We start from the raw sequence: 15,103 nt of genomic DNA, 5'->3' as shown, positions 1-15,103 counted from the left end.
TATGTAAAAATAGCACAAAAATGTATTGAGTTTTAGAGGTTTATGTTCTTTTACACTTTTATGACAACATTTCTGAACTTCTTGAGGGTTAACACTGGTGCAAAGAAATGTGTTCATTATGGTCATCCTGCTAAAAACCGCAAATTACACACAGGGTGCAAGAAATGCCACAAAATCAGAAAAATGCTGTCCTGTCTAAAAAGCCTAGTACTTACAACTTGATAATGTAAAAGGCTGAGTAGGCCTCACGTGGAAATTAATGTGTGCCAAACACAAACAAGACACTGACCAGTGGTCCAAAACATAATTATATTTTAGCTACCTTTCAATTTTTTATTTCTGCCTGAACATCAATTCATTTACCTTCGCAAATTAAAAGACAAAAATAGAAAAAGGAGATAGTTGCAGATCATAAAGGACCAAGTTTTCAGGAATTTATGTGCGTTTTTGAGCACTTGACAAGCTCATTTTAAGGTTACCTGAGGTAAGCGTCAAATGGCACTTCGAGAGAACACAGACTGGTGATGTACACCTTGGACAGCTTTGTATAGCACAGTGTGTACTGATCACCACAATAAACTGTAAGATCAGTCCAGGCTTCTAAAGAATGGTTTGAAGGTAATGTTGTTTGCAGCCTACAGTGCTATGCAAATAACGAGTCCTACGTTTCTGTGTCACCCCTTAATCTATTTTGATATTTTTCCCTGAAAGCTGAAATTCGGTGACACTTGCGGGGTGTTAAAAATATGCCACAAACTTTTAAAGCGACTTGTATAAAAATGACAGGAACAGACATATTTTGTGCCGGTGGCAATGGATGTGTCAGTGTGTCAGGAAACAAAAAAGGAAAATAAATGAAAATGTTCTCCTTCCCTCTAACAATGACAAATGGCTCATTGATGTATAATTTAGATAACAAATGAGTGAAACTACAAAATACATGTGTAGCTGATATAAATATGCAAGCGTAAGAAGGTGATGTGCTAGAACAGATACCCAGGAAGTAATACAGGTATACCAATAAAGTAAACTATGTAAAATAAAAAAAAGTTTTAGTTAAAATACCTAAACCTTTATTTATAAAACAGGGAATCAGAAATTCCCCTCATACATTCCCTCATGGGAATCTTCCAGGTCTATGTGTTTTAATAGCAGTAATTGATTCCCACCAGGGAATGTTTGAGGGAATGTAAGATTCCCTGTTTTTCAAATAGAGTTGACCTTCACAAATTTTTCTTTTGCAGAAAAGTTAGATTCTTTCAGGGTTTGTTGCTTCTAGCTCAAATGGGTAGATTTAAGCCGCATACACACGTGGAATAATAGTCGTTGAAAAGGATCTTTCACGATCCTTTCCAACGACTATTATTGCACGATGCATGAACGAGTGCTGTAAATATGGCATGCGACGGAGCGGCACCCTACTGCCAGCTTTCTCCTTTCCCTTGTTTTAGGATCACTAGATATCCATCATCTGTGGATCCGCCAGGACGGTCATTCGGATGATGGATGACTGGCGCTGAGATTCCATGCCAGATTCTCGCCCAATATTGGCCCTGAGCCGATTATCGGGCGAAAACCATTGGACGTGTGTACGTAGCTTTACTTTTACTTTCTGCTCTAGTGACAACATGAATTATCACTAATAATCTTATCAGCAAATACACAACCCTCCTGCTGTGCACACCTAAAATTTCTACTGTAGTGATGAGAAACTGCCTGTTGTAAAATTTTCAGAATCCAACCCTTCTTAGAGCAGCCTTTCTCAACCTTTTTAACATGGGGAACCCTTGAAAAAACTTTCAGGTCTTTACATGCGTAAGATCAGCAATTTTTTTCCAATTGCAGGAAAAGGCTTAAAGACATCATATCAAAGACCAACATATGTTGCAAATCCCAGGAGGCTCTGCGTTCCCATTCAATCTTTACTGCTGCAGTTGAGAAATACTGTCCTAAAGTCTTGGATTGCAGGTAACTTGCTTCATCCACAGTGGTTTGATCCCCCATCCTCTACCTCACTGTAGGGTAGGAGAGACCACAGTATATCAACATCCCAGAAATATGCAAACTCAACAGATATCTGTAGTTTGGGCATGGGGAGAGTAAAGTATTAAATGTCTTTTTTTTGTAAGAAACTCAATATTGTACAAATATTTTAGCATCAGAGTCACTTTTGTGATCAATTATATGTCCCTGGTAACCTGATCCTGTTCCCAGCTATTTGATTTAGTTTGCAAATAGAATAGATTGCAAATAGTAAGTGTAAACCATATGCATTCCAAAAAAAGCATATCATATGTGGAGTATGTTATAACAGCCTCATCAGGTGAGTAAAGTATAGAACTTCAACTATAATTATGGTTTTCAGGGGAATAACCCTTGAATAAATACAGCCAACTTGACCCGCCTGAGCCTAAAGAAAAGGGAACACAAATTTCACTACAGATATTTGCTAATTTTGGTGAATGAAAAGGTCACCTCTGTTTAATGCTGTCCTGTCCTCACATGTACTTACTAGATCTTCACATATTTAAAATTAGATCACATGTATACAAGAACTATCATGTATATAGGGGACAGCAATATAGCACAGTATTTTTACTCATGTTCACCATAAACACAATTAAGCATGAATGTATAATAACATGATGATAGGTATAGCCCAAAGACAGCTGCCGTCACAATGGGGTGTTACAATTAGGATCATTTGTGACAATTCTTATATTGTAAAGGTATCTCAAAGGCAACCGCCGAATCAGTCTGCCTTTTAGAAAATATTAGTTGAGCATTCATGTGATTTCCAAATATACCTAACTCAGGGGATCATGTATGATAAAATCAAATCTTTCTTTGATGCCTTTGTCAGAAATAATGTTCAAAGTTGTTTTATTATTTAGGTTGTAAAGTACATGATGATATTATATTACCACTGGATCATTGAGTCTGCTTGAAAATAGGATAACATTTATTTACCAAGTGAATTACAATTTCACACAGCATTATAAATATTGGTTTTAATGGTATATGAGGTCTGTTATAATGTCAGGATCATTTATATCTGCATTAACATAAAATAAAAATGTTGGATAAACCCTGTTTAAGGGTTGTTTATTTGTACACATCCCAATGGCAACCAGTCAGGAAACACTGAAATTATTTTTCTTAGAAAACCACTATATACCACCTAATCTTTTGGAATCCTGCAGCAGAGGATTATGGGAGATGTTTTCAAGCTGGATACTCAGGAGAATTGGACTTGTCCGGCAGACGTGTAGTATCCTGAGCTATCTGTAGAAAACCTCTGAGAAAGGTGAACCGTGTCCAGGTCCAGTTCTCCAAAAGAGAAATTTTCAAAAAGCTGCAAAGACAAAAATGTTCCATGTTAGCAGTCGCTGGGGATAGATTAGTTACAGGGCAAAAGCTCAATAATATCACTTTATTTCATTATTTTCAATAGACCACGATGCTCTGCTGTCAAACAAAATTTCCATCTCACATTGCTGCCGAGGTTACACAGGATTCAGCATGAAGACTTCCCACGGGGCTTATTTTATGTCTGTGCTCATTCAAAATTCACTTACATCAGAGAACCAAACATGTGAAAGACATCAAAATATTTCCACAACTCCTTCACTGCCAGAAGACTGCTAACCCGAAAGTAGGTTTAGCTAAGATGTCTGTTTTTCACTACGGCTTCTAATTTTTTGGCATACTGTGGATTCTGGGAATAACGTTCCTGTGGGAAAATTTAGATACTTTAAATACTAATTGGCTATTTGCATGTTAATCACCATGGCGCTTCCAGCTTCAATTATGAGGAGTTTTTCAGATATATTTGGATGAAGATATAAGCTATTAGTACTTGAATTAAGGTATAGTTAGTCAATGATCACATCTGCCTCAGGAAAAGGCAAGAATCTTGCCTAAGGTGGCACTTACAGGAAGCAGCTAAAAGAGAGACAAAAATATTTGTATTTGATTGGGAAAAAATGTTAATATGCAATATCCTTAAATAAGATTTATCACCCAAAAACTCCATCGTTTCCCCCCCCTCCCCTCTCCATAAAGCAGCACTGCGCTGTATGTACAGCGCTTGTTCATGCATCTTTCAGTCTTTTGCCGTTGGAAAGGATTGTGAAAGATCCTTTCCAACGACATAAATCTAACGTGTGTACGTAGCCTTGGATGTAGTGAGTGCACAGGTTTTCATTTTTTAGGATTATTTAAATCTGGTTTTCCAACCAACAACAAACTTTCTTTCCAATGGTGGCAACATTAATTCTCTGTACTACATCTTTGGTGGCACGATATTATCACACTAGGTAACTAATAAGCATAGAAGAGGAGTTCTATCATTTACAAAAGAAGAGAGCTGGGAAAGCTGATAATATATTTTCACAATGCTGCCAAATTTCTGACAGGATCAACAGGATAAACAGGCAATTTTTCTTTATCAACAGATAAAAATTAAAAATTCCCTTTGCTGATGGTTTTGGATTTTTATGTTGGCATCCTAAAATGAGCCCACTTTATCGCATTTCTCAACAAGTGAAGTGTGATAGCTTGTTGATAGAACTTGATTTGAATTGATTACAGTTCTCCAGTGACATGTCATCCCTTCCATGCAGAAAGTTTGGGCAGCTGTTAGTAGGCAGAAATGTATCACATATTTGATGTTATCTGCAACAGAAAAGAAATCAATATTTGGACATAAGACTACAGCTATAAAATGTCTAATGTGTACAGATTGGGGCATGCCTTTGGGTTGGATCTGGATGATATAAAAGATAAGATAGTTCCAATTGTACAGAAACCTATACAAACCGACCCCTTGTATAAAATTCACCCTAAAAAGCACTACAGCCTAATTTGCCCTATAATAAATCCATGGAAATATAGTAGATTTAACATAAATATACTGTATGAAACCAGCATGGTATAAGTCAGGGTTTTGTTAAGATAAAATATACCTTTAACTATCAAATCTAAGGTTTAATTGCTCTTTATTAAAGCTGTCAAACGGTAGTCACAAGCATCTACCACTGCTTTCAAAAGAGAATTTTTTATCGGCATTATATTGCTTGTGTAATGTTTTATGCTTTTCAATTCTCTAACAGCACTCCAATCAATGTCTGCCAGTTTCCTAATGAATTTCCCACTAAGAATTTAGTGAAATATTACTGTGACTTGCATACTGCTTGGAAATGAAAATCAAACTGCAAAAAGCTTTCACTAATGAAGAAAAAAGAACATACAATTATGACAATGGCCTTACTTCACCAAGCTGCTTTGTTTGTCTTCATTTATATTCTAGGTAGCAAAATAAAACAGCAAAATAGCTTCAATAGCCAATCACCTTGTCAAGTGTAATAAACAATGTCAAATCAATGAACGACAGCAACCTCAAACAAACAGAAGGAACAACACAATATACTTCCAGGGAGTCATCGTTTCCACAAAGAAAAAAACAAAGCAATAATGCAACCTAAATAAACAGATGTAGAATAAAAGTTGCTGGTATTATGGCATTGCACAAACATCTTCGGGGGTTGAGTTTACTAGGTTGCTATGATGTGATAAGCATTCTAATAATTTCCAAGTAGTAATAAAATACAAAAACATGAAGATGTAATTTACCTTCTAAAGATTTGTTCTTCAGAACTTATACTTATACTGCTCATACCCACAGCTGCAAGTCTGCATGGGCTCATACGTTTTGATCTATTAGTTGTAAAGGTCCTGACCTGGGTTTTCAGTGTTAGGGATTTTTATGGACAACAATGTTGGGGCCCATTTTTGCATTTTATTGTTAAAAGCCTCAGTGCATGTGTTGTGGATCTGATCACTATAGTTGCAATGTTTTGGTTCATCTATGTCCTGCAGTGCGTTGTTAAAAACACTTTATGTCCCATTTGAATAAGGATGCATCAGAAACACCATTGATGCCTAAAGAAGTGCATGGCAGGGCATTTTTATGGAGTTGCCAATTGATAGTCCACCATGAGAAATTGGGCCTGGGCCAACATCTCCAATTCATTTTATTCTGACTGGCCTATCTTTACTAATTCTATTCCATATGTAATAATTCCATTCTGTAGTTATTTTTTTTATAGATAAGTTTGAAAGTAAAAACTCAAAAACAAAGGCCTGATCTGAACAATATCATGGTCTTCTTAAAAACATGCTAAGAGTCTTGCTGTGTTGATCTTTAAATTTGTAATTTGTGTTAAATTGGAACACTGGAACCAGAATAGGAAAATAGTAAATCTTCCGATGGGAAACTTGACCTAGTACAATGGTCTAAAATGATTTTTTTTCTCATTTTACAGAAATTTCATTGTATTTTGTTAGCAAATGTTTTCAATCCTGGACCAGATCCATTTAGGATTTCCTGGATCACCCAGATTCACTGATGAAAGTGTATCCTATCCAGCCTTGGAAAGGTCTAATAAATAAGACCCAAAGTGCACAGAATCCACCATTTGTGGTCTCCATCTGAAGCCCATGTGATGGGTGACAATGTAGAAGAACAACTGGAATATAGGCATTGAGTTTTATTTACCCAGAAAATGCCTGAGTATGGTCACTAGATGAAAGTTTTATCAAAAGCTGCAGATTTAAAACATTAAAACTGACTTTTGAAATTACATCAGAATGTTAAATTATACAAAGTTTTAGTGTTTGGGCTAAAAATACAGTAAGCATCAATATATCTGGAATGTCTCTTTCCCATGGTAAACACATTGCATAAAGCTGCACCCATAGTACAGAGACGTAGAAGTGGGAGATACCCTGAGAAATTGCAAAATGGTATAGCACCTGCTTTTTAACTTGTTTTGTTAAATTCACATTCACAATTCCACATTTAGGTTTAAGTTTTGTGTTACTCATTAAATGTTATTGCGTTACACATAATGTATGGTGCCGACTAAATGCTTCATATGCCTTGTAAGCTGTCCCCAGGACTATGCATACTCACATATTTCTGCTTCAGCTTTACCACTGAGCCAGGCCAAAGTCAATTTTAATCAAAGAGAGCCAAAGAAGCTTTTTTTAGCTACCAAAGTTATTAGCAACTTATTTTCATTTCATTTACAGAATCACCTATATTACTTGTTATTCATATCATAACCCTCTTAGTTGACAGCCCACATGAGAGAAGCAAATGCAGGGAAGTTTCAGTTGATGGCAGGAGAGACAGCAAGCGGTTTAAGGAACACTCAAGACAATTTGTGCTGACAGCTTTTATTGAAAGGCTTCTTTTTTTTGAAAACATGGTTTGTTTGCCATATGTCTTAATTTTTCTTCTGCCAATCAAACAGTTCAAACTTTTATAAAAATATTGGTACTAATGTTAAAATGCTTCCAGTATATTTGCTAAATGCATAGTGTAGCAAGTGTTACGTCCTGTATTCACACAATTTTTGATAAGTAGAAAGTTAATTTCTAATAGTGAGGTTCATTTATAAAATATATACTATAGAAAAAATGAAGGCTGAGCTTTTAGAGTTTTTAAAATAATCCTTAACTTTGTACATAGGCAAAAGTTATCCACAACTCTCTCTGTTTCAATGATTGTTTAACTGAGTAATTTTTAGAGTTACATAAAATATAGTGAGGTATAATAGTAATAGTGGACAGGATGGTAACAAGCAGACCAATGTATAAATGTCCCCGCAGTCTGAATCAGCAGTTCTCAACAGTTTATTAAAGCAAAACTAAATCCTAACGTATACAAAATTGCGATGTCCATCACGGATGCTGCCATTGTCTTCTGCTACACTTCTGGGTTACCAATCTTTGACCAACTAGATTGGCCGGGCTGGAATGACATAACCCAGGAGCTCATGAGCTGATTCAGTTAGGAGGTGGATTATAAAGTATCATATGCATGAAGAGTCAAAGTTGTGAAGAAAAAGGAGAGTAAAGAAAAATAAGGAGGGAGAAGAAAAGGTAAAAAAAAGACATCAAAAAGTCCATCACGTTCAACCACTAGGGAAACAACTATATCCCTGATCAAACCCTAAAGATGTAGTTGATGTAGTGGAGGTACAAATGAATAATTGATATAAGGCCAAATGGCCATTCAGATTCTACAATCATTAGTTAAAAGAAAAAAATACGTCTTTTATTTCATTTGGATGTAGAAGTTTCATGCATGTTGGCCTACAGCAGTTCAAAAGGAACATCATGGTTTCTAGGGTGTAGAATTTACTTAATTCTACAAACTATCATATGGAGAGCTAGCCACTGAGCATGTTGCTGTAACCTAACATCTAATTAAAACTCCTATTTCATTGCTTTAGCCGTGATGAACTGTGCCATGCTGAACTGATATCATTGGCTGCTGGGGGGGTAACTTGCATCACTGCACCATGTTAATAAATAATAGGGATTGTGACACTTAAATGTAGGAAGCTTATTTGTAAAATGGATGTGATAAACATTGAGCAGACCAAACACAACAAAAAGCAATGTCCTCAACAAGAACAAGTTGACACAAAATCAGCTGACCTAAAGCAATATTAGGCTTTCAATAATACAATTTCAAGGGTTTACTTGGAAAAAATGAGAGTGTCATTAAAGGATTATGGAACGGATGGTGTGCGCCCGGCGATGCATGGCAGAAGCTGGAAGAAAGTGATTGAACTGTGATAAGCAGTTTTTCCTTCATTCTTTTCATTTAAAGAAATGTGGCTCAGCTGCCCTGTGTGTGTACATGTATGTCTGTTTTCTTGCTGACTCAGTAATAGGAAACATTTACCTTATACTAAGCCCTGTTCATACGGGAATTAAACTTTAAACCTCAATTTAAAAAGATTTTGCCAAGTTTCTTTCTTATATAATACTGTTTTTTCACCTTTTTACTCTTTGTTGAATCTTCAATGCGTCTGATCTTTTGCATCCTTTCTGCAATCACTTCCTGTCTAGATTCATGTGCTTTAATGATGGCTGCATGGCATTTCTCACGACAGCTTTCTTAATTGGTAAAACAGTGGTAAATGTTTTTCTAATGTGTGTGGTAATAAAGCCACTTGTCTTCAAAGACTGTATGACAGGGTGACAATGCAGATGCACAATTATGAGATCAGGACATGTGTCGATAAGAGTGCCTGCACAAAGTTCTACACAGCAGGATCACCAGAATAAGTAAAAAGTGTTTTACAAGTTATAAACCATATAACAGAGATTTTTTTTATGTTTTTCACATAATAACTTATCCTGTAGATAGATTTTGCCAGTTTACAGACTTTGCTATTATTAACTCATTTGTTCATAATATGGGCTCAGTCTATTATTTCAGTGGAGAGAAGGAGACGTGTTATTTGGCTTTAGGGGCTGTAATTTTATGTATTGATGTAACACAGAAAAAGGTGACTGATTGGTAAAATTATATGAATTTGTTTGTACTGTGTGCCTTTTAAGGTGATTACAAGCTCTTTAGATAGCAGATTATCTGCAAGCCTTGATTATCCTTAGCCCAGAGCACTGTCTGACTTGAATGCTGTAAGCTTCTGCATGGATTCCTTTTTCTTGTGTAGCTGACAGTTCACTCAAGTGAGAAATTGGGATTTCCAGCAATAAAATAGTGCAAGATGCATTATTCATAGCTCACTGCTCCAACAGTTAAACTGCTAGGTGCCTGATAACAAAAGATCCTGTGTATCATAAAAAGAAATGTTGCATACAGAAATGTATCTGGACTGTATTGCATCCTGCTGGTATGTCTCACAAACTAAAATAAACAGCATAAATGTCTCATCGCTTCCAACCAATACACCTAATTCCCTAGCAACTGATAACTAGAGCCTTGACTACCTACAGAACAGCTATGTGAACCTTCTGCAAATATGCTCTGTACTCACACAAGCCAGCAGCCATTGCCAAACCACTCTTAGAAGACTATTTTGTCTCATTTCTGATCCCTATTGTTTGCAAAAGAGCAACTATTATAGCAGTGCCAGACTTTACAATAGATATAGCTGGGATTTGTACTTACCATACAACCAGTACTTTTGCATATTGCAGCTATTCTTTATTTCTGGTAAAGCAGTATTAAATTACAGAGCCTGAAAAAGAATATGCTTTACAAAATGAAGTGGTTTGAACAAAAATGAGCAAAAAGTCTTGAAATGTTTTTATAATGACTTGCACAGAGAATCTTTATTATTCTTAGACAGCAAACATTTTCACCATTGTGGGGTGTTTTTAAAACATATTTTTTTCTTTCCTTCTTTCCTTAATTTCAGTAGAAAAAAAATCCCCCAGCCCTATCTGTCCCTTTACCATCTGTTGTAAAAAGCTCAAACAGCACAAGTAAAAATGTAACTAAGTTACTGTAAAACTGTTTGGTGCACAATGCTTCAACTAGATATTTTGCAAAGCTTTTCTGTATTTGAAACACAAATGCAGCAAACGCACATAAACTGGAAACAAACTGCCAAAATTTGCAATACATTTCAGGTGTTAATGTGCCCCCTTCCTCAGGGTTTCAAAGATTGGCAATCTGCCCAGAACTGCTCAGTATAAAAATGGCTTGTTTGTATATTTGTGCCTTAACAAATGACCTTTCATTAGGGCAGTCCTATGCTTAACATATTTTATAGTTTTAAAAACTGAAAACATCAAAATGATTGTTGACAGGTCTGTGACGCACATATACTGTGTAAGGCCTTGGAAGAATGAAAAAGTGCTTTACGTCCCTTAAAAACATTTATTTAGTTGTGTGAGGCTGTGTGTTACTTTCTATTTTGAGAAGGAACTCATGCAAGTTTTTCTTAAAACAGGCTCCCTCTGAAGAATATATATATATATATATATATATATATATATATATATATATAGCTGACTATAAGTAAAAGTGCATTGATGTTTTATAATTATTGTAAAAAAAAAAAAATACCTTCCACAAATATGAAAAGATGAGATTGTCTGCTTATGTTAGGCCCCCTTTCCCTCCCTCCCCCTTTACCTGCTATGTGTGGCTGAAAACATTCCATATAAATGATAAAGTTAGAACTATATGTACCTTCTTTCTGTCTTCTGCCGAAGGCACCTAGCCAAGGATGACATCACAGGCCTGCAGAATGAAAGCAGGTTAAATCCTATGAAAATATTATCTTAGACTGTCTTGGATTGTCTTGGACTGAATCATCATCATCCAAGATGTTGCTGCTTTTGCAATCCAAAGGACGGAGTCTGGAAGGTAGGCCATGTTTTCCTCAGCAACAAAGAAGACAGGGGTGAGGTATGTATAATTAAAATTTTATCCCTTTCAGGTATGTTTTTTCCCTACATAAAGTAGATGATTTGGGAAGGGGGGCCTGGCCAGGTAAACGGACATTCTATTTTAGTGGAAAGATTGCTTCAATTGTTTTTATCACAGTGGGTTAGCAGCTATGTTTCACCATGAAGTAGGTATAGGTTTCCTTTTTTTTTTTAAAGTTACCATTGTTATTTAGGAAAGTCACGTAAAGGCCCGAGGAGAGGGGGGTGCAGCCGGTACATCGCTCCAGGGCCTATGAAGCTCAAGGGGGCCTATGAAGCCCAACGCATCCCATAATTTTTATACAAGTCTGTTTAGTTTCAAAATTAAAAAGGCACGTGACTCACAGGGTACTTGACAGCAGTCAACAGTTTACGACGTAAGAAACATTTATGAAGGCCGCCCTGGGAGAGAAGTCATGTGGTCTACAAGGGTATTCCCGGCTCGGTGGGAAGTAACGAGGAGGAGGGGGTTTCGGGCGCAGTGAGAAAAAAGTAATCAGCTGGCAAACAAATACGTCACGTAGTCGCCACGTTCTGAGACACCGCAAATTCAGGAAAGCGGACTAAGTGTTCAGTATTGAGTGTGATCTAGCAAAACAGATTAATTTTGATTATGTAATTCAGAGTTTCGCCAGGAAAAAGGCCACCTATGTTCGGCAGACAATAAATGCTATTATAAACGTCTGTTACTAATAAAAATATTTTAGTTTACTATTACATTTATACCTATACATACTTATCTAAATGTATCATTTTAATCTACGATTGTTAGAAATAAATATTAATATACACACACATACATGTGTGTAGAAGTTTGTATAAGGGTCCATACACCTTCTTTGTACCGGGGCCCGGATTTTCTCTCGGTGGCCCTGGTCACGTACTAAACATTTTCTGGACAATAATAGTTTATTTAAAATCTAAAATATTCACTTTCAAGGCAGAGCAATCAAGCAAAAACCTTGTACTTTTAATGATTGTTGGCCACTATATCGAATTACTACTAATTGCTGATTCTGCAGTTCTTTATTTTATTAGGACGCTATACACAACCTTCAATTAAAGTTCTGCTTTTGTTTTAACCCTTCTCCTTTGCTACATTATGGTAAAGAAAGACCTTTTCCTTTCATTTCATGGAATGGAACACATGAACAAGTTTAAATGTTTACTCTACAGTTTGCATCTGTAAGCCTTGATGAGCAGGTTTGTGTCTATATACACTCTTGCTTTGTATAATTCCTTACAGTGCAAAAAATTAAACACAGAAGTCCTAAAGGAGACCAAGACTGAGAACAATTTTCCATTAAATTGTCCAATGGAATTTAATGGACAGTTTAATGCCACTGTTGGCTATAATTTTTATACTTATCAGCCAGAATAGTAAACACCTAAATGTGTGTTGTCAAAACTCTTAGCAGGGCTGAACAAATCCAAATCAGGACCCATAAAACATTTTCTTCCTAATAATAATAAAAAAATGTCTCAGTGTTTGCATTATTTATGTTAATTATGAGGATGCAATGGTAGGGCAGGCACAAACCCAGCATGTCTATCTGACATCCAATTATATTAAACCATGGTGAGCAGAGGCAGAAAATTATTATGTCTACTGCTTTATCAAAGGAAAGCAGTTACAACCAATAAGAACAAACTGCTGTAAATGGATACCAAGATTTATTTTCCTGTTCCAGAGACACAATATGAAGAGAGTGAAAATGTATCCAAAGTGAGAGCAATTCATTTCTTTGACAGCAGTCACCTGAAAATTTGTCTATATTGAAATATTTCCCTTTATTTCCTGCCCTGGTGACAACTCTAATGCAAGCTATACACAAATCAGCTGTAGTTTGAACAAGGTGTTTGATATAAATGTCAATTCTATAATATTAAATTAATCATACTACTATATTTCTCATTCAGTCCAATGGAGTGAATGGGGAAGTCTAACAGAGTCCAGGAGATTGTGGTGAAGCTAAAAACATGAGAGGTGTTCTAACCCTTACCTACTGGCTGTGGGCATTGACAGTAGACAGAACTCGAAGCATGATGCCACTTCCAAATAGCTAACCTTTTAAATGATCATTGTATTAAAGCGAAACTAAACTGAAAACAAATACTTACCTTTACTCCGGCAGGTCACTCGATGGCTCTGGTCCTTCCTGCGATCCAGTCCCGCGTCATGCTGGAATTCCTCTTCGTCCCGGCGCTGAAAAAGCTCTGGGTGTCGCCATCTTCATTCTTCTTTTCTGTCTTCTTGGCACATCACCAGTTCTTGCACTGCACAGGTGCGAGATCGGGTGACCTACCCGCTGTAAAAGGGAAAAAAAAGAGAAGATCTCACTGCGCTTGCGTGAGATTGGCATTTCCCTTATTAGAAAAAATGCCCCTTCTGTGCATGTTTGAGATTAGGGCATGTGCAATAGGAGCACCCAGAGCCTCCTGGGATGCGTGACATAGGTACACCAGGAGGCTCTGTGCTCCCACTCAGTCTTGACCGCCTCCGCGAAGGTGCTGCACTTCAAAAAATTGGAAAAAAATTAAAATTTTTCCTTTACATACCCTTTGTCTACCCTTTATATAAAGTGAAAATGTTGAGTTTAGGTACGCTTTAAGTATTCCCCAAGCATGGATCTTAATGCAAAGGAAGAAACCATTCAGGTAACGGAGGCTTTGCTCTTTATTCACTCATACCTTATACTTTGGAATGTGATTAGCATTGCTATTTATTACTGAGATAAACAACTATTGCCAAATCCAACCAATGATCATCTTACAGTTAGGGATACATCACCAAGGCCTAAAATACATTCCTTATATTTCTGTATAAAATAGCAGCTTTTTCCAGCATTGTGTACCAGAGAAGAACAAGAAAGTTCAAGATCTTAACTTTGTAAAGCCATTTGCAAAAAATTACTGAGTAAAGTGTAACTGAATTTTACAAAAAAGCTTATGTATCACCCTCTTCAAAAAAAGAAAAAAAACTCTCTTCATGGTTTCCAAGTAATCTACCCAGAACTTCTCCATCGCTAGTAATGATAGACTTGCATCTATTCAAGGGAACAGTTTGTGACTAAGAGCTGTTAATGGGAAGATCAAGACTCTTTTCATGAAAAAGTGTATGTTCTCCTTTCCAGTTCAACTTAAATGTCACACTGACCTATACTGAACTTTATGAGCTGAATTACCTTTCGGTGTATCTCACTATAAAATACCCAAGTATAACTGCTGTGTCCTTTATTTCTGATAGAAGACCTATATATATTCTATATTCTGATAGAATACCTGATTTTCCTAAGTTCAATGTAAATCAGTATTTGTATTATTATATATATATCTGTTCTACAGTTATTTATTTTAAAATGCCAATACAAAGAAGCCAAAAAAAGGTAGGGGAGGGATTATATTTTAATGTGTATAGGGTAATGTTTTTTTGGGGGGGGTGGGGGAATATACCTAAAGCCGTTTTTATAGATTTTTGTAAGGCAAACAAAAAAAGTGGAACCCTTGTTAGGTTTTTGTTACCATGTACCTCTTGGAAAAAGTTTTTTTTTTGTCTTGGTGACCATAGTTAAGGGAAAAAGTAACCGGAAACCGAAAACATTCGGATATGCAATTCTCTAACCACCTTGTCACACAGTTTCTATCATTTGATGTCTTTTGGGTGCTGCCTGTAGATGGTACTGACCATGCTCAACCATGCCACCATTTAATAGTTCATGTAATAACACATTGCTATTAATTCATTTTTTTTAGATAGGTACTTGGTGGAGAAATATTCAAGTTAAGCCTTAAGATAATTAACAATGTTAACTAAGTCTAAGAGGGGACTTTTGCCAAC

General features: G+C 36.3%; 1 protein-coding gene across 3 annotated transcripts in view; it reads right to left on the bottom strand.

Annotated features, from left to right (window-relative positions):
- Positions 1–2,939: 2,939 nt before the first annotated feature.
- Positions 2,940–15,103, bottom strand: part of ASCC1 (activating signal cointegrator 1 complex subunit 1) — a 95,404-nt gene continuing 83,240 nt past the window's right edge. For all 3 annotated transcript variants that reach the window (XM_072424495.1, XM_072424493.1, XM_072424494.1), the window contains one exon: positions 2,940–3,355. In XM_072424495.1, the coding sequence (XP_072280596.1) occupies positions 3,239–3,355 (117 nt within the window). In that variant the 3' untranslated portion in view covers positions 2,940–3,238. The remainder of the gene's footprint in view (positions 3,356–15,103) is intronic.

This window comes from Pyxicephalus adspersus, chromosome 10 (assembly GCF_032062135.1).
Source record: "Pyxicephalus adspersus chromosome 10, UCB_Pads_2.0, whole genome shotgun sequence".
Classification (NCBI taxonomy): Eukaryota; Metazoa; Chordata; class Amphibia; order Anura; family Pyxicephalidae; genus Pyxicephalus; species Pyxicephalus adspersus.
Note: the sequence above shows the minus strand (reverse complement) of the source record. Positions and strands in the feature narration are given on the sequence as shown.